Source organism: Oreochromis aureus, linkage group 14 (genome assembly GCF_013358895.1).
Source record: "Oreochromis aureus strain Israel breed Guangdong linkage group 14, ZZ_aureus, whole genome shotgun sequence".
Taxonomy (NCBI): Eukaryota; Metazoa; Chordata; class Actinopteri; order Cichliformes; family Cichlidae; genus Oreochromis; species Oreochromis aureus.
Window position 1 is genome coordinate 11579062 of NC_052955.1, and position 25712 is coordinate 11604773.

A 25712-nucleotide genomic window follows, 5' to 3' on the forward strand; every position below is an offset into this window, starting at 1 on the left:
AAAAAGTATGCAGTATATAAATACTAAGGTCTTTAATCATTACAAAAATAAACAAATTCTTTTAAATTATTTTGAAATTCTCTAGAACTCATCTTGAATAAATATTAAACATGGCAAGGAAACTATTTATGTAATTTATTGACAAGAATAAATAACTTCCAGCATTATCTTCAAGGGCTTTTCCCCAAGTCCTTGATTCATTAATACATGATGTGTTTCAGGTATTTTTACACATTCAAACTCAGTTTTAAGACACTCCTAAAGAGGTCAAACAAGCTTAGAGAAGCAGTTTTACAAAACATCTCTTTCTCCAGGATGTCAAACTTTGAAAGGAAGAGTCATGTTTACTTCCACAAACTCTGCAGTAGTATAACCTCTGACGGTCTTTGAATGCAGCATCAACAGCTCCGGAAGGACGCTTCAGGAGCCAGCAGGTGTTATACTGAGGAGACAGAGAGCATCCAGAGCACGGACGGTCAGCATGTCTCTGCCGGTCCAGTTTCACTTCGGGGTCCGAAGAACCAGAGAGCTGCGAGAGCTGCTGGAAGACGAGGACAAAATAACTCACATGGCCAGGAGCAGTGAAAAGGTGAGTGAAAAAGATGTTTAAACTAATACAAATAAGAAGTATTCGGATTCTTTTAAAAGTGCAGTGCTTAACAAATTCATTAGACCACCTGTCATAAAAACAGGAAAACACAAAGATTTTATAAATCTGTCAAATCATCTTTAAAACTAAAAAGAATTATAGAATTCACTGAACTACATTCACGTTTCCCAAATTTGAGCCTGCACCCTAGATTTCTCTAAGTAAATAAGTAAATAACTGTAATTTGGCATCTTAATTAAATTTTTTAATATGCTTTATAATTTGTTACTCCAAATTTATTCCAAACTTAATGGATAGCAAAAATAATTATATGTTAACATTACAAATATAATGTGCACACATGTGATTAAACCATTAAAGAAACACAGAAAATTATTCTCGTAATTACCAACACCGTTAATTGAGGGCATTGGGTGGTAAATGTGTTAAGTGGGTTACTCTGCTTCTGTGAAGTACTAATGACACACAGTAATCCAAGAAATATTAAAAGTGTTCATATTTGTTACATAAAAATGTTCCCTGTCAATGTCCTGCTATTCCTCAGTGTTATAAAATCATTAATGCAGGGCTGGAACTAATGATAGTTTTCATTATAAATTCACAGCAAAACCTCTTCCATTTTAAAATCTCTGACCATCAAGTATTTAATATTTATTGGTTAAAAGAAAGATTTAAACAAACATTATAATAGCGACTAATACATTCCTCCCAGTTGATTAATCAATCAAACATCTCGGGTCTGCTGTTGTTTACTTTTGCACATATAGGGGAAAAGCACAGCACTAATTCATTCCTTGTTTCTAAAACAAGTTGTGGTGCTTTTTTAGTTTCAGAGGCTCCAGCAGGCTGCACAAAAGATACGGATTTCAAATCAAAAGCTGGCCAAAGTCAATCTTACCCAGAAACCCAAATTTAGAGATGCAAAGCTGCTGCTTGCAGTGAAGTACAAGGAGCTGAAGAAACTCAGAAGCATCATTCAGGCCAAACAAGATCAACTCGGTAAGTGAAATCCCTTCTGGTCTGATTTTTTTGCCTGTCCAAAAACTATTTAGACAACATGCTGAAACACTTTCATTTCTCACTATAGCAGAAAAATACAGTGTTCATTATGCTCACTGGTGTCTCCTGAACAAGATCAGACATGCAGAGGAGGAGTCTGAGGTGAGGAAACAATGTTTTTTTTATAATTTGCAGAGCCACTGTGTTGATCTGTGATCAATGAAGTATTTTCTTTAATCAACTCTGTCACAGTATGTCACACACTCAAATACCTTGTTGATAATAAGACGATAGTAAATAAATCTCACTGGATTACATCAGCAAGATCTGTAGGAATAAAAGGTTTGCCAAGTAAATAAAAAAAATGAACAAAACCTAGGATTCTTTTGTTTTTTTCACATTTATATTAAATCAGGAGTAATATCCCTGCATTGGCTCAATATGTTCACTCTGTCTGGCAGAGCTGTGGCAAACTATTATCCCGTTATAAAAACAATCCCAAAAACACAATAAATATATAGAGTTAGGTCCAAAAGTATTTGGACAGAGACAATGTTTTTCTAATTTAAGTTTTGTACAATACCACAATTTTTCTATTTTTGCAACTTAAGGATGGCTTGTTTCACCTGCATGGAGAGCTGCATTGACCCATGTTGTCTGTCCACAGCTAAATCTTCCAAATGCAAGCACCACACCTCAAATCAACTTCAGGCCTTTTATCTGCTTAACTGATAATGACATAATGAAGGAATTGCCCACACCTGCCCTTGAAATAGACTTTGAGTCAATTGTCCAATTACTTTTGGTTCTTTTAAAAAGAGGGTGGCACATGTTAAAGAGCTGAAACTCCTAAACCCTTCATCCAATTTGAATGTCTATACCCTCAAATGAAACCTAAGAGTCTACACAGTATGCCCATGTCCATTATATAACTGCCATTGGAATATGTTTCATTAAACAGGTAAAAAAAAAAAAAAAAAACTTGTGTCAGTTTCCAAATATATATGAACAGCAAGCTAAATTTTTCCCACTTTAATACCCACAAACATTTCAGAATGATGCTGGAGCCAAGTTATGCTCTAATGTGCTGCAAAATGCCTTCTGTGTGTGTTTCTGTCTGACAGCTACTGTTTCAGAGGTTTACAGATGGAAAGACAGCAATACAAGATTTTTTGGAGCTTTTTGTCAGCTCCCAGAAACTGCACCACATCAGGTTGGTCCTGGTGAGGAAACTGCAGGAGATAATCAGAAATGAAACAACAACAGCACAAAGGCTCAGTGAGGCTCACTATTTGTCTCTGGGCCTTCCTGAGCAGGTCAGTTTGACCACAGCTGTTGTCTTACCTCCGTTCCTACTGGCGCTTGGCGCCCACATAAACACTGTCCCCTGTATCCAGCCTTCGGTGTTTTGCTCTGATGAGGATGAGCTCCTTCAAATGGAAATGCACCGCCGAGGCCGCAAACCCACCCGTCTTCAGCCACTAAGCATGCAGCCGAGGAGGCACCAACAAGCACCACATTGAAGTAATGGATTTTTAATCAAATTTAGTCTGGATTAATGTGTTTGTTGTAATAAATAAATAAAATAAATATTGAAAAGCAGTAAAGCATGGGTAGAAGAATATATTCAGTTATATCAGAAAAAACTCAGCAGGTTTATTGTTTAAACTCCAGAATAAACAATAAACCAGAGTTAGTTAATTTTCAGTTTGTTTGGACTGATGACTGACCAGCCACTTAAATCACCCTCAACAAACTTAACATGGACATTTTAAAGAAGCCATGTTAGATCATCCAACTCCCCACAGAAACAGTTCCTAATGTATTTAATCTGCTGCTGTACTCTGAGTTTCACATTTTTTGAAGCCTCACAACTCTATGGAGACCTCGAAATCCTGAAAGGTAGTGTTTTTTTTAAAAAAAAAAAAATCTTTTGCACACCAGATCTGTGTGTCTTTAACTCACAGCCAGCATATAATGGATACCTCTCAGCTTTCAATGCTAGTGCCATTAGTGGAATATTATGAGATAACACTCTTGCTGACCTTACGCAAAGGTATCTATTGAAGCACTTTTTAACTGATGTTGATGACAGTTCTGTGTCTTGAGTATAGTAGCTGCAGGAGTTTCACTGCATGAAATTACAAGGTGAAACTAACTTGATTTCCCTAGTTTTCTAAATACACCTGAGGTCGTTATTGATGTATAGGACTAAGTCTGGTGGGCAAAATTCAACTCATCTAGCTGACTTCTTTTCTCCTCATTTAAAGGGGGCTGTGTGCATCTGAAGTCATTAGAAAGGCATATGAACCATGCCCCATTTACTTTTTTCTAAAGTTTTGCTTTTCTTGCACATGATACATGATTTCAGGTGATCGATATGGAGGTTGTTTCCACAGCTGAAAAAAAATGCCATTCATAATTAAAAATTTCAAGTTTTATTCATTCAGTGCTGGAAACAAGTTTCCATAGAGCCATACACTGCAGATATACTATTTTAACATAGTAAACCACACCAACAATGACAGGAGGAAAAATGGTAATTTACAATAGCAGATAATACACAAACACAGTTTCATTTTCTCTCTAGGAGCAAATACCTTAACTAAATGCTTCTGAGCTTTTAGCCTGTTTCAGTAAGAAGGCGGTGGATGTTGGCATGTAACCAAATCAATGCAAAGCACATCAGCAAGTTTGTTTTTTTGTTTCCAGGTAACAAACTTTGATCATTTGGATTTTTAACTTAAGGTGATTTTACTGTAAATGCCGTCAGTATTTATAAGCTGGTTAGAACACAGTAATGTTTTCTCTGCGGTGAACTTGAACTGCTCACTGACACTCGATACCTGCAGCCATTTATGCCCAGAGACTCCTGCCAAGGTCAGAGAAGGAGCACAAGCAACGCTTCCTTCATGATGATGTCCACGCTCAAAGTCTTTTGATAAAAGTCCAATGAGTCCATGTCCTGCTTTGGCTCAACATGGACTCACCTGAGCACACATTAGGGTTAGCCAGGGTGCCATGTGGTCCACCACACTTTGCCATACCAGTTCAGCCATGGAGATGATTAGCAAGGTGGACCATGTATACGGGCTTTTGTTCCAGCACAGACTTCAGTTTCATCTTTGTCAGCAGCGTCTTTTGTCCTGCAAGACTCAAACTGGGCAATTTTCTTGTCTGTCAGCTGGTTGTTTTGTGCTGTTCACCTGCGTGTCTCTGCATTGTTTGGCAGGAAACTCGATTATGTTTGAATATGTGGATACTTTTGTTAATAAGCTTGTATACACACCAAGAATGATACAAATGGCATAAGAAAGATGAACTATCATAAAATATTTGTTGGAGCTTGCATCCTCTAGCTTCAAAAGTCTTTTACTGGCTTGAATCACACACTTAGGTGGTGTTTTATCTCTGTATTGTTTCCCTGAAAGGTCTCATGGGGGATTATACAGAAGAGTATCTGTAACAGCATCCAGTAGTACAGCAGGTATATAGTAACACATGATGAGGTTCACTGTGTATGTGTGTGGGTCAACATTTGGCCCCCTATAGAAAATGTTGTCCTTTTTTTACTGCCTTCTTATTTCATCTACATTTTATTCATATTTTTAAAACTTTAAACAGGACAGTCCAGTTGGTCAAAGCATAAGCCATACATTAGACATAACTGAAAGGCATACAAGTGCAACAGACCAAGTGAACCAGTATACTTATACATAAAGTCTAACTCACACACAGTCAACCTCGTATATGAGGTTAGAGAGGTTAAGAGATAAAAATGCCCTGACCCAGAAATACATTCACTTAAAAAAAAACAACAACAACAAAAGTCACAAAACAATAATTTTACCCAAAATACAGAAAATATATGAGGCTTACAGGGAGTTTTCCCACAGTAGCTTAAACCCAGTGAGCAAACATATGCTATGAGTGCTGTGTTCAAGTTTTCAATGAAGACTGAGAAATGTTAGAAAACAAATATTATGCCGGATTTAATGTAACCCATTTAATCTCATCTGTCACAATACTGATCTGAGTTATATAAAGGTCTAAAAATGTGTCAGAATTATATATCTATGCATTTTGAGCAGATATTGAAATAATAACACTTTAGCATAACTTGTCATATGACCAGAGAAGATGGTGGGTTCAAAGCCACCAAGCAAAAGGTTATTGAACATGGTAACTAAAAAGAGGCCTATTTGTTTTGGTCATCATTATCCAGCACCCACTGAGAATGAGCGACTTATTGCTGGAATTGTGAAGCAGCAAACCACAACAGTTTCCTCAACACCCTTACTCCTGATTTACCTCCTACAAAACACAGGTAGACTGGTTGGGCAAATGTCCATGCACCTCAGGATGATAAAGAGCTGGCCCACCATTACACAACCAGAATAAAAGCTGTTGTTCCTCCTGAATCTGCGGTTATAATAAACAATTTGCCCTTTTCTCTAGTATCCAGGAACAGGCCTTTCTGAAGAGTGTGAGTAGAGTATACATGTTATCTCAGTAGTTTCAATCATGGCCTAACATAAAACAAACATTTCTACTTTATCCATGAAATAAAATAAAAAATAGGAGCTGCTCATTCCAAAAGGTGACATATGACCTGGTTATTTGTATGTTTTGGAAAAATTCAGTATGAAATGGGATAATTACTCTGGGCTACATATTTACATACATTTGCACTTCCTGTATTCTTTTTTACAGCCTCAGAAACATGTTCGACCTGTTCTGTCAGTATATATCCAACAGTCATTTGTTACTTTACACATCTAAATTCAGTTTTGTGCTTCTCCATTCATGTGTGTATTACTACACTTGGAAGCAAATGCACTGAATGCATAAACTTGCCTAAGAAAGATACAACTTAAAGAATATACTGTGGGCATTTTCTCTTGTGCGTCTGTTCAAGTGTGCCAGTAAACATTAACATGCCTCGTGTGAAAAGAGAGCTTGTGGAGATATAAGAAAATAATTATTAAATATTTAAATAAATGTTTGTTTGTTTTTTAAAATCAATCATCACTGCAGTTTCTTTTGGGGGTTTGACCTTGTTAGATGTGCACTTTTATTCCTGAGGATGAAAAGGTCTAAACCAACAACAATAACTGTGCTACAATGGCTGCATAGCTTCAGTATCAAACCAACAGGCAAACAGGTCTGAGCAAAGACTTTCAGGACTGCTGAAACCTCATCACGGCTCTCTTTATCTGCTCGTAGCTCACAAACATCACAATGTTCCAGGAACCCAAGCGAAGGAATGAGGGCACAAAGCTGTGAAAGAAATCAGATGAGACAAGAATGCATGCAGGAGTCACTCTGTCATGCTTGATTTTCAAAAATGCATTCCTTACCCCTTGTAGAAAGCTGTTGGTCCTTCTTTAATCAGCATGGTTATAGCACAGTTAACAGCACCGCTGTACTGCCCAGGCACTGAGTTCATGAAGCGTGTCTTTATCACATCCACAGGGGATGCTACAATCGTGGTGCAGAAACCGGCTGCAAATGCTGCGGTGAAGTGGCACGGCATGTTGTCTGCAGGAAAAACTGATTTGTTATTTAAACAAATAAACAAACATGACGCTGGAGAGAGAGTTAGAAAGATTTGGACTTACCTGTCATCAGGTTATACTTCAAGATGAGCTCTTTCATTATGTCATAGGTCACAAGCTCAGAGCAGTTTACGATGGCATTACGAGCTATATTTGGAAGACAACCTGTAAGAACAGCAAAAATATAGGAACACCTTTCTTTCTCTGGTGAATTCAGTCTTAAAAAACATCCTGCGCTGTCATCAAACAGTCATGAAAATCAGTCATGATTTTCACTTTGCTATAAAGAAGAAATTCTTATACCGGCCTCAGATATCAACAGTTAACAGCATCTCATTTTAAATCCTGTATCAGTTTCAGCAGCACACTCGTGTCATTATCAGCAGAAATTTGCAAAAAAAATTTTTGGAAAAATGGAGTGAGAAGATAAAAAATAAAAGGAAATACTTTGGATATATAAGTTTAAATTTGTGGCATATTTGCTTATTCCTTAAAAATGTATTGTGGAATTTATTTATGGCTTTCAGGGGGAGAAAACAATGATCATGCAGAAGTCTCACTGGCTGCTAACTTAAAAAAAATATCCACAAGTCCCTCTAGAAGCAAGTCTTGCCATTCAACAGCCATCGTAGTAACATCTCTGGGTACTTGCTGTATTTGGACAGTTGTTTTGAAGCATTGTCTAAATTAATTCTAGTTTTAATGGTTAAAGGACACAAAAATGCATATAATGAACTATTAATCCACACTGATTAAAAAAAGCACATAGAAATGCAATGACTTCACCACCAAATAAGGTTTAGGGTTAAAAGTTAAGGCTGAGAATCTGCACTCAAGCATGCAGAGTTATGAAAAATGCGTCACTGTCCAAAGATTTCTAGACTCTACTGTATGTCTTATTCACTAATAGAAATGGGAAAAATAATTGTCATTTGTGGAATTTTACAGATTTGTCTTCCTTGGGAAAAACCTTGTGCTTTGATTACCAACAATTCCAGGGAGTTTGTTCAGTTCTGTTGTGTTGCAAGCAGCTAACGTAGTTTTAAGCCCTTTTTTTTTTTATTCTTAATTTTCTTTAGTCATCAGTCCAAACAAGCTGAAAATTAACCACTTGTTGTGGTTTTGTCAGTCAATAGAGGAAGCACTTTTTTTCTGGAGCCACACAGTATTTTTTCCAAACATACAGTAGTTTCATGAACACCTGAAAAAGACTGACATGTAAAATCACTGCAGTTCCCCTTTAGGAAGACTAATCTGAAAATGTGCTGGTTTATCCCGAGGTCATTGTGGGCTCTCTGTCAAATGCCTGAAGTAATGCAAGCTTCACATCTTTGTTTTGCAACATAAAATCTGCACATAAGGCAGCAGGTTTCTCTGAGAAGGTGCTCGGCCAACAGAAGACTCCGTAAAATTCTGGGGACAAGTCGGTTGAAGTCAGTCAACTGTGGTTTAATTTGTGACCTAACATAAGTGTTAGGCTGCAGAAACCATAAAAGCTCCACTAACATGTGTCAGTATGATTTTTACTTTTGTTTCCCTCAGAGCTTATATTTTTAACATGACCCTAAACCTTTGCTTTTTGCTTTTTCCTTTTTGTTGACCATGATGTTACAGCTCAGACGCTGACATGAATCATCCCTGTGGCAATCTATAACAAATATAATGGTATAAGTCATAACTGCTACAAGATGACCGCTGCTCAGTGGTGTTAGGGATGTCATGTTGTGCAATAATAACACCTAAACCCTGTGGAGTGTATTTTAATATAGTCTAAGGAGCTTGCAAAGAAAAGCGTCTGGACTTCTTTAAGTTGCTTGAAGACGTGTGAACATGTGTGAACATTGGCATCCTCGAAAGACTGACCTGCCAATGTTCACATTTTGGACAGAGAGGACAGATGGTTTGAAAGAGGAGTGAAAGAAGCCATCTTTGTCCACTGTGAGCGACCATCTTTGAACAGAGGTGGTGGTTTACGACACCAACTGTCTGCCATCTATAATCTAGTTTTGAGATCCCTTCCCAGATGCCTTAACGCCCACTCACACCCTGGGCCATCTGACCTCAGGAAATCACATGATAGGGTGGGGCCAGGTTTCACAATGAGCACACCCGAAACCCTGGCTGATTGTGACCCACATCCGTTTTCACACCTTGGCTCATGTGATTAGGTAGAGGATCATCAGGGGGTCCTTTGTCCCTCTTTGGGGGGAAACTCCCACTGGGTTTAAATCTGGGACCCAAGGGTCAAATGGTGGGTCAAAAGCTTCTCGGATGAGAGGTGAAACGTCTTCAAGCAACTTAAAGAAGTCCAGACGCTTTTCTTTCCAAGCTCCTTAGACTACGATGACCTGGATGACTGAGAACCTTCACAGACGTATTTTAATATACCTTTCCAGAGGCCTTTAAAACCTTCGTCCCTGGCAATGGTCCTGTAGGCATCAATCGTGCTGCTGTATCTCTTGACAGAGCCGCTCTCAGGCCGCTGGGCCTGAGCCTGGAACCTGACTTTCACCACGTCAGTGGGCTGAGCAAAAGCCACGGCCATCGCTCCTGTGGTGGAACCTGCCAGCAGTCGAGTCCCGAGTCCAGCATCTGTTACGCAAGCAATTGATTTATGACATGTTGGTGCCTCAAACAAAGACACACACAGCAATTAGAGATCAAACTTGGTGCAGTTTGGATAATCATAGTGAAACCTGGATGCACAAAATTTTTCAGTTATGCTTTTAATATAAAGCGAGTTAATATTTTACTTTCTATTTGGTAGACCCTCTTCTCTCAGGTTTCAAGCATCATTTCCTACTGGGGTAGACGTACACTGTTTTCTTTGGTAGAACATTATTCATTCAAACTGGTTTAATTGATAATTTCACTAAATAAAGCAACAAGCTAGGCCAGAAATTATAGTTTGGAGATGTCCTCATCAAGGTCAGGCACATGTCCTTATGCCTTTGGGAGAGTTTAAAAACCAGAGAAAAAGTGAAAGAGAGGGTGGGACATGGAAATGAGAACAAGCGGGTGTGTTGTTGTATCTCTAACTTCTGAAGTTTTGTTGATCTGGGAGGAAATCTGGATTGCTTAATAATGCCACAGCGACATAGTGAGAATAGGTGAGGCCTCCAGCATAAACACATTCCTTGAAAGAGGAAATTTTTTCTCCACGGCTTACATCATGGAGGCATTTTCTGCAAAACAAGTTCAGGCGATTAAGGTTTAGACTTATACTCATTTTAGTCTGAGTCTGATTTCCGGTTAGATGATCAGGACTTTTCAATTTCTGAAGTTTATTTTCAGATATTAGGAAGGGGGTGTTTGAGCTCATTAGCCCCTTAAGAAATCTTAAAAAAATCTAAACTAACCAGTTGCTCTAAACATCAGTTAAACGTCTCTTTTTGAACATAACTTCTTACATGTTTATACCTGTCGACTGGCATGTATTTCCTAAAAGCTGTGAAACACTGACATCAAACTCACAGTAAAGGAATTTTTGCACATCTGGATCACCTGCAAGGATTTTTTCTGTTTTCCATCTGCACCATCTTTAGCTGTGATAAGACTGAAAACTTGTGCAGTTGACTCACCAGGCAGAAACATAAACAAAGAGAAAACTGTGTATTAATATTAAAATGTAAACATGGACTCCGTCTAAACTAGAATTTTATTAATCAAAACAATGAGACAGTGAGTCCTTCATAAAATAATTGTATTTGAAGCTCATTTTGGGGGGTTTTTATGTTTATTTTTACTTTAACCAGGAAGTCCCGTAAATTAAGATCTCTTTTACCAATGGAAACCTGGCTTTAAAAGTTCACCATTATAAGGTTTTTTTTTATTAAAAAAAAACTAAATTATAACATAAAGAGACATCGGACAGAAACAATAAATCCATCCAAACAAGGCAATAATACAAAGTCCAGCTCAAGAACAGCAATAGGTTTAACAGGCTAAATTTGTTTGGTGGTTGTGAAACTCCTGAGGTGGAGTACACTGGCTGTTTTGATGCAGACGTACTTTCTGAGCCTTGGGTGTAGAGCTCCTTCATGGTGTCATACATGCCGATGCGGACCGAGGCGAAGCTCATCTGTCTGTGCAGTCCTGCCACCAGCCCGCTGTACAGACTCCTCGGCCCCTCTGTCTTCACCATGGTGAAGATGGTGCCAAACACACCTCGGTATTCCGCCCTCTGGCCTTTCAGTAAGGGTTTGGATTCACCTTGCACCTGAAGAAACATAATAACAGGTTCAAGATGTGCCATCAGCCTCACTGCCTCACTTAGAGGGAAAATGTGCACATATGTCTGTGATCAGGCTGCTTTCTTAATTGTTAGGTTACATTTGTGTAACATGCACCAGTGTTGAGATATTTCTGAGCATATGCTTGAACATATGCTTAGACAACATGAAAAGCAGTTTATCTTCTAGTCAGCCAAAACACAGGTAACTTTGTATTGGCTGACAACAATCTATATCTACAGTATCCTAAAAATGCTCATGTGGTAACATTATGAATAAATGTTATTTTTTTATGCTCTTAGACGGATATGGCAACTTCAATGATTTTGGGAAAACTGACACTCACTGGCAATTTTGTTAGCTACGCCTGTAAAAAAACCAAAAAAAACCAAAACCCACATTATTTTTAACAGGCGTTAACAGCCCGTTTCAAATAACTCCCAAGCATCTCAATAGGGTTTCAGTCTGGAGTTTGATAAGGCCAGTTCCTACTTTGACAAGGCCATTTGGTGTGGCTATAGCTCAGGTGCTAGAGCAGGTCATCTGCTAATCAGAAGATTGGTGGTTCTATCCCTGGCTGCTTTAGTCTGCATGCCAAATATCCTTGAGCAAGATACTAACCCCAAGTTGCTCTCTGATGCATCCATCGGAGTATGAATGTGTGTGAATTGTAGATAGAAAAAGCATAGCAAAAATTGCTTGCTTGAATGGGTGAATGAGGTTGTGTAAAGCATTTTGAGTGCTCAGAGTAAAAAAGCACTATATAAGAACCAGTCAGTTTACCATTTAGGAGCAGGACAAGGATCCAAAACACTAGTGTATTTGTTGCATAACTCAAGTGTTTTGGGGTTTGAAGGGAGAAACCTATTGCTGGACATTCTCCTTCAGGATGTTCTGGTAGAGAGCAGAATTCATGGTTCCATTAACTACAGCAAGTCGCTCAGAAGCATCAAAGCAGCTCGAGACCATCACATTCCCATCACCTCTATACCTCTGACCTTAGCTGAAGTGAGGCCTGCAGTTCTTCAGATGTTGTTCTGGGTTCTTTTCTGTGGTTCACTGGAGTCCCAAAGACTTTGTAACCCTTTTCAGACTGATAGCTTTCAGTGACTTTTTGTTTTACATGTTTTGTTTTGTTTTGTTGTTTCTTTGAATTGTGTCATATTTTAGCCTACTTCACTTTTTAGACTGGCAGTAATCACACCTGGGTGTGGCTAGTGAAATTGAACTTTGCTTTCTTAAAAATGTGAGTGGTCACAGTAAATTTTACATTTTCACATAAGGCAAGGTGGGTTTGGATATCGTGTCTAAAGTGTGGAAGTAAATTTAAAGGTAATTTGATATACAAAGAGGTGTTTACAAGGGTTATAGAGCTAATTATGTAGCTATTTGGTGGTTACGTGTTTTGGTATTTACATGTTTACACATTTGAATGTTTACACATGCATGTTCAAAGCAGTAATAAGTATATAATAAGTAATAAGAAGACGGCCTGGAAAAAAACGCCCACCTGCCCACATATTGTAGTCCCTCCGACAGAAGACACAGACAATCGGCTGTTCCAGGTTACTGGTGTTTATTCAGAATAGTAACATCAGGCTACTGTGCAAGTCCTGTAGCCAGCGCCCCGAACAGGAGGTCGGGAAACAACAGGGGAAAAGCTAGGTGACCCGGCCGTCCACATCCCAGCAGCGGCCCTCTCCAGCAACAAAAACAATCCCAAGTGGGTCTCCTCCTTTCTTCCGCCCACACACACCCATTCTCTAACCCCGCACCCGAACACTCTCAGCCAACCACACACATGCCCTCCTCCAGACTCTCTGTCCCTGGTAGCTGATCTGATTGACAGGCCAACCGGCCTCTAGACTACTGCATGCAACCCGGCTCTCTCGCCATATCCAGCGGTCGTTTGTCTCACCCGCTCTTCATGAACCTCACCGGTCCCCGGCGGAGTAGTCGTGTCCGTGAGCTTCTGCTGTAGGTTCACGCTTGATCTTGGGTAATCCGCCGGAAGCATTCCGGCCATCAAAAAATCTCCATTCAAGGACACTCAGTAAATCTCGCCATATCCCACTCAGTAAATCACCATGCTGCTGACACCAGGTGTGGTCCAACTATGCCATAAGTAACTGGCAATTCTGAACACAAAACACTGATAACACAAAAGTCAACTAACTTGTAACCCAGTCCGTTACACTACCCCAACCCCTCAAAGTCCCTGCCCGCGGGTGTGGTCAGGGCGGATAAAGTCTCTCAGATGGCCTGGTGGTCTATGGTGCCTCCTTGGGCGAAGGCGCCTCGGATGGAGGTGGGGAGGGCCACGTGGAGGTCAAGTGGCTGGGGCCCAGGGCTCACAGGGCTCATAGTAGGGGGCTGTCACAATGGTGGTGGGAGCATCTGCAGGGGTGGAGTCCAGGTCTGTCTGCGGCCCACCCTGTTGTGTCAGTGCAGTGGCCGCACCCGATAAGGGGACAGTCTGTCCCGGTGCAGGGCGACCCTCCGTCCCCTTGGAGGCAGTTGTACCCTATACACCACTTCCCCCAGACGTTCCAGAACCTTACAGGGTCCAACCCAGTCACTGCTCAGCTTAGGGCATCTGCCCTTTTTCCTCTGGGGGTTGTACACCCAGACCCTTCCCCACGTTAAAATGTCGGCCTCTGGAATGGACGTCGAGTTCCTCTTCTGCCGCGCCCCGCACTTATCAGTTTCCTCCTAGCAAAGTCATGAGCAGACTCCATGCGATCCTGGAGCTTCCTCGCATAGTCCGGACCTGGTTGGTCCCCATCAGCATCGGGAGGTCGGCCCATCATCATCTCCGCTGGAGTCCTGATCTCCCTGGCCAACATCAAGAGGGCAGGGGAGCACGAAGTGGAGTCTTGGACCGCCGAACGATATGCCATGAGGACCAGGGGAACATGACTGTCCCCGTCACATTGGTGTTTAGCCGTCACTAGTGCCAGTTGCTCTGCCAGTGTACGGTTAAATCTCTCAACGAGTCCATCACTCTGTGGGTGGAGGGTGTTGTACGGGTCTTATGGGAGCCTAGTTTCTCGCACATGGCCGCGAAACACGAGACTCAAAGTTCCTGCCCTGGTCCGTGTGGATTACTTCAGGCACCCCAAATCTGCTGAGCATCCCTCCACCAGAGCATCCACAATTGTCTCAGCATCTTGGTCAGGTAAACTGTATGCCTCTGGCTACTTTGTGAAATAATCCATAGCTGTGAGGATATAGCGGTTTCCCCCTTTCTGTGCGAGGAAAAGGACCCAGGATGTCCATCCCACCCTCTCCATAGGGTACCCTGCCGGAAACTGTTGCAGTTGGGCATGGGATTTGGCTGTGGGTCCCTTCCGTGCTGTACAGCTGTCACAGCAGCGGCAAAAGTCCCTCACGTCCCGCCTATGTCGGGCCCAATAGAACCCCTGTCGGAGGCGGCGGAGTGTTTGGTGACACCAAAGTGGCCAGACCCTGGGGCCCCATGCATGCACTGCGTGAAGCACCATCTCCTGCAGGGCCCGCGGGACAACCAACTGCCACCTCATCTCGCCCGTAGCCGGTTCCTTCCAGCCCCTTTGCAGCACTCCATCGTGCCGCCGCAAGGCATTAAACATGGACCAGAGTCCCTTTGTGGCCCGTGACAACATGGGGATTTCCTCCCATTGGGGTTGTCGCTGTTCCTCAATCCACCCAAGCACTGGCTTGATGTCAGCATCCTCCTCCTGTTGATGTCTCCACTCCGTTACATCCACAGAAACCAGCCTCTGACAGGATGGCCGTTCCTCCACCCCTGTCACAGCACACTTTACATCGGGCACCAATTGGTCCTCCTCCTGAGCTTCCTTCCTCTCACAGTAGTGGCATCCGTCCTGGGCACAGGGTCTGCGGGAAAGCACATCTGCGTTCCTGTGCTGGGCCCCAGGTCTGTGCACAACCTCGAAATCATAAGCCTGCAGCTCCTCAATCCAGCGTGCTAGCTGCCCCTCTGGCTCCTTAAAAGACATGTGCCATTGCAAGGCAGCATGGTCCGTTCTGACCGTAAAGCGGAGGCCCCCGAGGTAGTACTTAAAGTGGCGTATGGCACATACCACTGCGAGCAGCTCCCGCCTTGTGACACAATAGCGGGGTTCAGCTTTGTTGAAGGCCCGACTATGGTATGCCACCACTTTCTCCCCGCTGGGTGTCACCTGGGCTAGCACTGCACCAGATCCGACACTGCTGGCATCTGTGTCAAGGACAAAGGGCAGAGTGGGGTCAGGCGGAGAGAGCACTGGGGCCCCAACTAGGGCTTCCTGCAGTGAGGTGAAAGCTACCTGGCAGCCTGCTGTCCACTGGCAGGTCACACCCTTTTGGAGCAGGTGGAACAGTGGCGCGGCTATGCAGGAGAAACCCCTTACAAACCGTCTGTAGTACGACGCCAAGCCCAGGAAGCTCTTTAACTCCTGCACAGATCTTGGGGTGGGCCAGTCCTTCACAGCTTGGATCTTATCATCCATGGTTCCGACCCCCCTGGCCCCCAGTTGGTGGCCCAGGAACGCAACCTCACGTCGCATTAAGCAGCATTTCCTTGGGTTGAGTTTTAACCCTGCTGCCAATACCCTCTCCAGGACCCGTCTGAGGGCCCCAAGGGCAGCGTGGAAAGAAGCACCATGGACCAAGATGTCGTCCAGGTACACCACGCATTCTCCGTGGGGAATTCCAGTGAGCACCTTATCCACGAGTCTCTCAAATGTGGCAGGGGCATTGCAGAGGCCGAAAGGAAGAACTTTAAATTGCCATAAACCTCCGCTGGTAATAAATGCAGTCTTTGGTCTGGCATCTGGTGCGAGGGGTACCTGCCAGTACCCGCTGCGTAGGTCTAGGGAGGAGAACCATGAGGATCCCGCCACAGTGTCAAGGGTCTCATCTATACGCGGTAAAGGATATGGGTCCTTCTTTGTCACCTTATTCAAAGGCCGGAAATCTACGCAGAACCGCCATTCATCCTTCACCTTCTTTGGAACCATAACAACCGGGGAGGCCCAGGGGCTGGTGGATGGTTCAATGAGTCCAGCACGGTGCATCTCTCGCAGAGCCCTCTCCGCTGCAGCCTGTCTGGCCAGGGGGAGGCGTCTAGGCCTCATCCGAATGGGCTGTGCATCTCCAGTATCGATGTCATGTTGAATGAGGTCAGTGCGGCCCATATCATCCTCTGAGAAGGAGAAGCAGTCCTTGAAGTCCAGCAGCAGCTGCCAGAGCAGGCCCTGCTTGCTAGCAGTCAGTCCATCGCAGTTCTCCTCCCACACCCTCCTCACAGCTGAAACTCTCCCGTCCTTGTCCGGCGGTTCCTTAGGGAGAAGGGGAGGGCATGAAGCAGCATGGGGTGCAGTTGAGGTCAGTGTAAGTGGGTCCTTGGGGGCGGCCGGACCACCAGTCAGGTCTGGGGAGGAGTCGGCTGCCCGCTCAGAAAGGGCATGGGCTGCAGGGTGATCAGGTTGGGGTGGCCGCCTCAACATCCGAACAACACCACCGTCAGGAACGAGCGCCCCCCTCGTGTCAATAACGCAGTTCAGTGCCCTCAGTACATCCAGCCCCAGTATACAGTCTTCCAGGTCTGCAACCCATACAGAGCAGCGGACTGACTTCCTCCCCACACTCAGGGTGAGCAGTGCTTCCCCTAGCATGGGGGTCCGCTCTCCCGTCACAGTCTGCAGCTTCACCATGGTAGGGAGGATGCGATCCCCCCTTCCCAGCACATCAGGTCTTAAAACTGTCGCTGAAGACCCGGTATCCACCAGGGCTGAGCAGCATAGTCCATTCACAACTAATGGGGCATACCAGCAGCTGCCAACCCAAGTCCTGCCCAACAAAACAAGCCGCTCCACCTGTCCATCCACAGCTCCGCAGGGGCGCTGTGCACCCCCGTGGGCCCTGAGCTGGGTTGTTCCTCCCGGAACAGGAGGTCGGGACACAGCCCCAGGGTCCTGCATCGTCCCGGTTATGCAGACCCCATGTCGTTTCCCTGATCCGGGTGGGCGTGGGGACAGTCTCGGGCTAGGTGACCCGGCCGTCCACATCCCCAGCAGACCCTCGGCCCTCTTCTCGGCCTTTGTTCCCCACGTAGCGTGACAGCTCTCACCAAGTGGGTCAATCCCTCCGCCCATGCGGGTTCTGCGGCGCCCGGTGCAGTCCCTCCTGTAGCCCCCATCTGCGGTGGCCTGGTCAGCTCAGTCAGGGGTTTAGCAGCCCCAGCGCACAGTAACTCTCTCTCTGTAGCCAGCTCCAGGGCCTCCTGAAGGGATTTAGGGTGAGCTAACAGTGTCTGGATCCGCAGCTCATCAGGAAGCAGGGCCTGGAGGAAGTGGTCACATGCTAATTCGCCCTGGATGGTGGGGGCATGTGGGCATAGGTGGGTGGACCAGCCCTCAATGTCATTAGCTAGGTCCCTAATGGATTCTCCTGGTCAGCGGCGGTGGCTGCACAGTTCGGAGCGCAGCAGGCTCGGAGCAGAGCAAGAGCCAAACCGCCTCTTCAGACCCCCGACCAAAGCATCATAATCCCCCCTGCCCTCTGGGCTCAAAAGCAGCAAGCTAGACAGGGCATCGCCAGTAAGGCACATAGCTAGCTGCAGGGATTTCTCTTCAGCAGACCACCCACCAGCCCTGGCCAACAGTTCAAATTGTGCATGAAAAGCTTCCCAGTCAGCCTTGCCATCATGGGGTCTTCATGGAAGCGTGGAAAGTGCCTCTATGCGTCGGCGTGTCTCTCTCCACACTCTCAGCCGCTGCAGAAGTCCCCAAAGAGCTCCGTCGGCCACCCGAACGGTGAGAGGATGCAAAGCCGGCTTCTCTCGCCATATCCGCGGTCGTTTGTCTCACCCGCTCTCTGTGTTCCGCGAACCTCCGGTCCCCGGCGGAGTAGTCGTGTCCGTGAGCTTCTGCTGTAGGTTCACGCTTGATCTTGGAGTAATCCATCGGAAGCATTCCGCAAAGTCCGCAAAATCTCCAGCGTCCACAGCCGATGCCGTGAGTCGGGCGGCATGAGCGCAGATAACTCCGGAGGCGAAGCTTCACTTTCACTTCTGACACCAGTGTAGCGTCCCTCCGACAGAAGACACAGACGATCGGTGTTCGGTTACTGGTGTTTATTCAGAATAGTAACACGGGCTACTGTGGGCCGTAGCCAACGCCAAAACAACAGGGAAAAGCGCGCTCTCCAGCAACAAAAACAATCCCTCTCTCCTCCTTTCTTCCGCCACACACACCCATTCTCTAACCCCCTTTCAAACACTCTCAGCCAACCACACATGCCTCCTCCAGACTCTCTGTCATTGGTAGCTGATCTGATTGACAGGCCAACGGCCTCTAGACTACTGCACATTCAAGGACACTCAGTAAATCACCATGCTGCGGGTGTGGTCCAACTATGCCATAAGTAACTGGCAATTCTGAACACAAAACACTGATAACACAAAAGTCAACTAACTTGTAACCCAGTCCGTTACACTACCCCAACCCCTCAAAGTCCCTCGCCAACGAGGGCGGATAAAGTCTCTCAGATGACCTGGTGGTCTATGGTGCCTCCTTGGGCGAAGGCGCCCGGATGGAGGTGGGGGAGGGGCCACGTCCGAAGTGGCTGTGGGCCCAGGGCTCACAGGGCTCATAGTAGGGGCTGTCACAATGGTGGTGGGAGCATCTGCAGGGGTGGAGTCCAGGTCTGTCTGCGGCCCACCCTGTTGTGTCAGTGCAGTGGCCGCACCCCGATAAGGGGACAGTCTGTCCCGGTGCAGGGCGACCCTCCGTCCCCTTGGGGGCAGTTGTACCCTATACACCACTTCCCCCAGACGTTCCAGAACCTTACAGGGTCCAACCCAGTCACTGCTCAGCTTAGGGCATCTGCCCTTTTTCCTCTGGGGGTTGTACACCCAGACCCTTCCCCCACGTTAAAATGTCGGCCTCTGGAATGGACGTCGTAGTTCCTCTTCTGCCGCGCCCCCGCACTTATCAGTTTCCTCCTAGCAAAGTCATGAGCAGACTCCATGCGATCCTGGAGCTTCCTCGCATAGTCCGGACCTGGTTGATCCCCATCAGCATCGGGAGGTCGGCCCATCATCATCTCCGCTGGAGTCCTGATCTCCTGGCCAACATCAAGAGGGCAGGGGAGCACAGTGGAGTCTTGGACCGCCGAACGATATGCCATGAGGACCAGGGGAACATGACTATCCCCGTCACATTGGTGTTTAGCCGTCACTAGTGCCAGTTGCTCTGCCAGTGTACGGTTAAATCTCTCAACGAGTCCATCACTCTATGGGTGGAGGGGTGTTGTACGGGTCTTATGGGAGCCTAGTTTCTCGCACATGGCCGCGAACACACGAGACTCAAAGTTCCTGCCCTGGTCCGTGTGGATTACTTCAGGCACCCCAAATCTGCTGAGCATCCCCTCCACCAGAGCATCCACAATTGTCTCAGCATCTTGGTCAGGTAAACTGTATGCCTCTGGCTACTTTGTGAAATAATCCATAGCTGTGAGGATATAGCGGTTTCCCCTTTCTGTGCGGGGAAAAGGACCCAGGATGTCCATCCCCACCCTCTCCATAGGGTACCCTGCCGGAAACTGTTGCAGTTGGGCATGGGATTTGGCTGTGGGTCCCTTCCGTGCTGTACAGCTGTCACAGCGGCGGCAAAAGTCCTCTACGTCCCGTCTATGTCGGGCCCAATAGAACCCCTGTCGGAGGCGGCGGAGTGTTTTGGTGACACCAAAGTGGCCAGACCCTGGGGCCCCATGCACTGCGTGAAGCACCATCTCCTGCAGGGCCCGCGGGACAACCAACTGCCACCTCATCTCGCCCGTAGCCGGTTCCTTCCAGCCCCTTTGCAGCACTCCATCGTGCCGCCGCAAGGCATTAAACATGGACCAGAGTCCCTTTGTGGCCCGTGACAACATGGGGATTTCCTCCCATTGGGGTTGTTGCTGTTCCTCAATCCACCCAAGCACTGGCTTGATGTCAGCATCCTCCTCCTGTTGATGTCTCCACTCCGTTGGATCCACAGAAACCAGCCTCTGACAGGATGGCCGTTCCTCCACCCCTGTCACAGCACACTTTACATCGGGCACCAATTGGTCCTCCTCCTGAGCTTCCTTCCTCTCACAGTAGTGGCATCCGTCCTGGGCACAGGGTCTGCGGGAAAGCGCATCTGCGTTCCTGTGCTGGGCCCCAGGTCTGTGCACAACCTCGAAATCATAAGCCTGCAGCTCCTCAATCCAGCGTGCTAGCTGCCCCTCTGGCTCCTTAAAGACATGTGCCATTGCAAGGCAGCATGGTCCGTTCTGACAGTAAAGTGGAGGCCCCGGTAGTACTTAAAGTGGCGTATGGCACATACCACTGCGAGCAGCTCCGCCTTGTGACACAATAGCGGGTTCAGCTTTGTTGAAGGCCCGACTATGGTATGCCACCACTTTCTCCCGCTGGGTGTCACCTGGGCTAGCACTGCACCAGATCCGACACTGCTGGCATCTGTGTCAGGACAAAGGGCAGAGTGGGGTCAGGCGGAGAGAGCACTGGGGCCCCAACTAGGGCTTCCTGCAGTGAGGTGAAAGCTACCTGGCAGCCTGCTGTCCACTGGAAGGTCACACCCTTTTGGAGCAGGTGGAACAGTGGCGCGGCTATGCAGGAGAAACCCCTTACAAACCGTCTGTAGTCTGACGCCAAGCCCAGGAAGCTCTTTAACTCCTGCACAGATCTTGGGGTGGGCCAGTCCTTCACAGCTTGGATCTTATCATCCATGGTTCCGACCCCCTGGCCCCCAGTCGGTGGCCCAGGAGCGCAACCTCACGTCGCATTAAGCAGCATTTCCTTGAGTTGAGTTTTAACCCTGCTGCCAATACCCTCTCCAGGACCCGTCTGAGGGCCCCAAGGGCAGCGTGGAAAGAAGCACCATGGACCAAGATGTCGTCCAGGTACACCACGCATTCTCCGTGGGGAATTCCAGTGAGCACCTTATCCACGAGTCTCTCAAATGTGGCAGGGGCATTGCAGAGGCCGAAAGGAAGAACTTTAAATTGCCATAAACCTCCGCTGGTAATAAATGCAGTCTTTGGTCTGGCATCTGGTGCGAGGGGTACCTGCCAGTACCCGCTGCGTAGGTCTAGGGAGGAGAACCATGAGGATCCCGCCACAGTGTCAAGGGTCTCATCTATCTGTGTAAAGGATATGGGTCCTTCTTTGTCACCTTATTCAAAGGCCGGAAATCACGCAGAACCGCCATTCATCCTTCACCTTCTTTGGAACCATAACAACCGGGAGGCCCAGGGGCTGGTGGATGGTTCAATGAGTCCAAGCACGGTGCATCTCTCGCAGAGCCCTCTCCGCTGCAGCCTGTCTGGCCAGGGGAGGCGTCTAGGCCTCATCCGAATGGGCTGTGCATCTCCAGTATCGATGTCATGTTGAATGAGGTCAGTGCGGCCCATATCATCCTCTGAGAAGGAGAAGCAGTCCTTGAAGTCCAGCAGCAGCTGCCAGAGCAGGCCCTGCTCGCTAGCAGTCAGTCCATCGCAGTTCTCCTCCCACACCCTCCTCACAGCTGAAACTCTCCCGTCCTTGTCCGGGGCGGTTCCTTAGGGAGAAGGGAGGGCATGAAGCAGCATGGGGTGCAGTGAGGTCAGTGTAAGTGGGTCCTTGGGGCGGCCGGACCACCAGTCAGGTCTGGGGAGGAGTCGGCTGCCCGCTCAGAAAGGGCATGGGCTGCAGGGTGATCAGGTTGGGGTGGCGGCCCTCTTCTCGGCCTTTGTTCCCCACGTAGCGTGACAGCTCTCACCAAGTGGGTCAATCCCTCCGCCCATGCGGGTTCTGCGGCACCGGTGCAGTCCCTCCTGTAGCCCCCATCTGCGGTGGCCTGGTCAGCTCAGTCAGGGTTTAGCAGCCCCAGCGCACAGTAACTCTCTCTCTGTAGCCAGCTCCAGGGCCTCCTGAAGGGATTTAGGGTGAGCTAACAGTGTCTGGATCCGCAGCTCATCAGGAAGCAGGGCCTGGAGGAAGTGGTCACAAGCTAATTCGCCCTGGATGGTGGGGGCATGTGGGCATAGATGGGTGGACCAGCCCTCAATGTCATTAGCTAGGTCCCTAATGGATTCTCCTGGTCAGCGGCGGTGGCTGCACACAGTTCGGAGCGCAGCAGGCTCGGAGCAGAGCAAGAGCCAAACCGCCTCTTCAGACCCCCGACCAAAGCATCATAATCCCCCTGCCCTCTGGGCTCAAAAGCAGCAAGCTAGACAGGGCATCGCCAGTAAGGCACATAGCTAGCTGCAGGGATTTCTCTTCAGCAGACCACCCACCAGCCCTGGCCAACAGTTCAAATTGTGCATGAAAAGCTTCCCAGTCAGCCTTGCCATCATATGGGGGTCTTCATGGAAGCGTGGAAAGTGCCTCTATGCGTCGGCGTGTCTCTCTCCACACTCTCAGCCGCTGCAGAAGTCCCCAAAGAGCTCCGTTGGCCACCCGAACGGTGAGAGGATGCAAAGCCGGCTTCTCTCGCCATATCCGCGGTCGTTTGTCTCACCCGCTCTCTGTGTTCCGCGAACCTCCGGTCCCCGGTGGAGTAGTCGTGTCCGTGAGCTTCTGCTGTAGGTTCACGCTTGATCTTGGAGTAATCCATCGGAAGCATTCCGCAAAGTCCCGCAAAAATCTCCAGCATCCACAGCCGATGCCGTGAGTCGGGGCGGCACGAGCGCAGATAACTCCGGAGGCGAAGCTTCACTTTCACTTCTGACACCAGTGTAGCGTCCCTCCGACAGAAGACACAGACGATCGGCGTTCCGGTTACTGGTGTTTATTCAGAATAGTAACACGGGCTACTGTGGGCCGTAGCCAACGCCAAAACAACAGGGAAAAAGCGTGCTCTCCAGCAACAAAAACAATCCCCCTCTCTCCTCCTTTCTTCCGCCACACACACCCATTCTCTAACCCCCGCCCCCCGAACACTCTCAGCCAACCACACACATGCTCTCCTCCAGACTCTCTGTCATTGGTAGCTGATCTGATTGACAGGCCAACCGGCCTCTAGACTACTGCACATTCAAGGACACTCAGTAAATCACCATGCTGTGGGTGTGGTCCAACTATGCCATAAGTAACTGGCAATTCTGAACACAAAACACTGATAACACAAAAGTCAACTAACTTGTAACCCAGTCCGTTACAATATGTTATCTACCTAGCTGTTTTTCGCTGCATTGATCTGAGTATAAGATTTCCTGGCTTCTGAGAGCCCAGTGAAGTATTCATGACCGCGACACACAGGAAGTGTTGGTTTTTGTTGTTGCTGTGTGCTGAGAGTAAAGAGGCTGCTAAGACAGTTATCTGTTTCCATCGTGCTGTTCCTAATTATTCAGGGAGATGCCAAACCATCACGTTACACTTGTTTCTTTAATAACTCAAATCATCAGTTAAAAACGGACTTTGGGGTTTCGGTAATTTGGTGATCTGAAACATTTGAGTGTGACAATATGTTTAAAAAGAAACAAGAAAAAAGAAAGAAATCAGGAAACAACACTTACACAATAAGTTGGGCCGGGTTGGGGGGAGGGGGTGTCCCACTGTGCACCAATTTTTCACTTTTTTTTTTTTTTTTACATTCTGAATTTTGTTACAATTTTTGTTATAAAATATAAAGCTCTTAATTATCGATAATATTTTGAGGTGGCTATAGTTGCAAATAGCATGAGGCGGGTGGGGCTTCCTGATGCCTCACCTGCAGCCGGACTTTGGCGGTGTCCAGTGGGAAGGTGACCAGGTCCGCCACGCAGCCTGCTGTTCCAGCTGAGAAGATTTTAACAGCAGCTGTGGGCGCCAAATCAGCCGCTCTCCCTTCAACCATGATCAGTGCCTGAGCTCAACAGCAAGCCTCACCAACAACTTAAACTTAAACAACTTAAATAACAAAGTGCGCTTTGAAGGATTATAACCCACACCGCCGTTTGGCTGGACTAATCAGCATTTCATCCTTCGTGTCCGGAAACGAATAAAAGCGATGTAGGTCAAGCTCCATGCAAAAGAAAGTTTGGAGTTTGAAGGGAACAGCGTCGTCGTGCCATTACACAGAAACGCTCACGACAAGAAGTCGAAAGCAAACTGAATAACGCCGGTATCTTCGCATGTCAACAAACACCTGACTGCGCAGCTGGTGAGTGAAGCCAGGCCCACATTTACTGACTTTAAACGGACCTGCTGCACCGCCCTGCCTGAACTCCAGATACTCATCACACACATGCGCGGAATACCCCAGATTGTTCTTTATCGGTGTTCTCTGTCATGATCCACCTGCTTTCAAATAAAAAACTATTTCAATGTCAGCGGAGAAGAGCTGAGGCGTCATCAGTAAAGTTTTATGTATCTTAGTACGGATAATGTCCTCCCATTCTTATGGGAAATAATCCTGCTTTTGGTGTTTTGATGATGGCAATGGCGACCACCGACTCACAGGAGTTCACTTGGGTGTATATCTGGTAACTGTGAAGGCCATGGGAAATAATATGAAATAATTTATATACCACCTTTCTTCTACACCACAGGTATGAGGATAGTCTTTTATTATAGAAATTGCACTTTCTGTTGATTGGCAGTGACATTTTCCTCTAAGAGTTACAAGAAGACTCAAACCATGGCAACAAAATGCCCCCCAAAGTATAACAGAGCCTCACAACATCCTCAGTACAGGAGTAACTTTAACTGAGTTATGTTACATCCCCAAAACTACCCCGCAGTGTCATTTGGGTGTTGTATCATGGATATGTGGTTGTTGTTGTTGTTTTTGTTTTTTTTTTTAGATCAATTTAGGTTTCATGTTTCTGCTATCATACATCTTTAGGATTATGTATTTAAACCCTCTATTTACAGGAATTGTAGGTGTGTTAATATTTCAGTAGGACCACTATCTGAAAAGTTTAAAGTCTGGAGATCACACCTCCCCACTCTTCCATATGTTTATCTTTTATATAGTTGTTGTTATTATCAACTAAACCACAGTTGTTTTTTCCCTTCTGATAACACTCAAATGTTCAACTTTAACGGCCACCACATTTTCCATAAATATTCCCAGTTATCCTGACTTATTATGTGTCTCATTTTTGCATTTTTTTTTATTTGATGCCAATTATGTGTATCACATTTCTCATATAAATACCCACACATATGTACAGGTGCCCTTCTGTTATGTCAGCTACTATAATGAGTTGAAGAGGTGATGTGAACTAGCAATGGCATTTTTAAACTGAACTTCAATGTTTTATTTCTTTACAAATCAACATGATGGGAAACCCAAAAACATGAAATTAACATACACA

At 46.3% G+C, this 25712-nt stretch overlaps 2 protein-coding genes across 3 annotated transcripts; one reads left to right on the forward strand and one right to left on the reverse strand.

Moving 5' to 3' along the window:
* Positions 1-240: 240 nt before the first annotated feature.
* Positions 241-3152, forward strand: LOC116316382 (vacuolar protein sorting-associated protein 37B-like). Of its 2 annotated transcripts, XM_031734938.2 has the most exons (5): positions 241-589; positions 1438-1609; positions 1698-1771; positions 2734-2925; positions 3007-3152. In XM_031734938.2, exons 1-5 carry the CDS (start codon positions 482-484, stop codon positions 3130-3132), a joined length of 672 nt encoding a protein of 223 aa, XP_031590798.2. In that variant the 5' UTR covers positions 241-481; the 3' UTR covers positions 3133-3152. The 2 variants fall into 2 exon arrangements, with proteins under 2 accessions (XP_031590798.2, XP_031590797.2); XM_031734937.2 differs by having other exon boundaries at positions 2734-3152.
* Positions 3153-4024: 872 nt separating this feature from the next.
* Positions 4025-25498, reverse strand: LOC116316381 (mitochondrial uncoupling protein 2-like). The gene is made up of 6 exons (XM_031734934.2): positions 24122-25498; positions 11179-11386; positions 9556-9759; positions 7231-7332; positions 6970-7150; positions 4025-6889 (listed from the first exon to the last, which is right to left on the reverse strand). The coding sequence occupies exons 1-6, from the start codon at positions 24245-24247 to the stop codon at positions 6790-6792; spliced, it is 921 nt and encodes a 306-aa protein (XP_031590794.1). The 5' UTR covers positions 24248-25498; the 3' UTR covers positions 4025-6789.
* Positions 25499-25712: the final 214 nt, after the last annotated feature.

Excerpts from the sequence above, each read along its gene's own strand:
- LOC116316382 (XM_031734937.2), top strand. The coding sequence starts at position 482 with ATGTCTCTGCCGGTCCAGTTTCACTTCGGGGTCCGAAGAACCAGAGAG. Across the intron at positions 590-1,437 it reads TGGCCAGGAGCAGTGAAAAG|TTTCAGAGGCTCCAGCAGGC; the intron begins GTGAGTGAAAAA and ends GTGCTTTTTTAG. Across the intron at positions 1,610-1,697 it reads GGCCAAACAAGATCAACTCG|CAGAAAAATACAGTGTTCAT; the intron begins GTAAGTGAAATC and ends TTCTCACTATAG.
- LOC116316381 (XM_031734934.2), bottom strand. The coding sequence starts at position 24,247 with ATGGTTGAAGGGAGAGCGGCTGATTTGGCGCCCACAGCTGCTGTTAAA. Across the intron at positions 7,151-7,230 it reads GAAGTATAACCTGATGACAG|ACAACATGCCGTGCCACTTC; the intron begins GTAAGTCCAAAT and ends TTTTTCCTGCAG. Across the intron at positions 6,890-6,969 it reads CCAACAGCTTTCTACAAGGG|CTTTGTGCCCTCATTCCTTC; the intron begins GTAAGGAATGCA and ends TTTCTTTCACAG.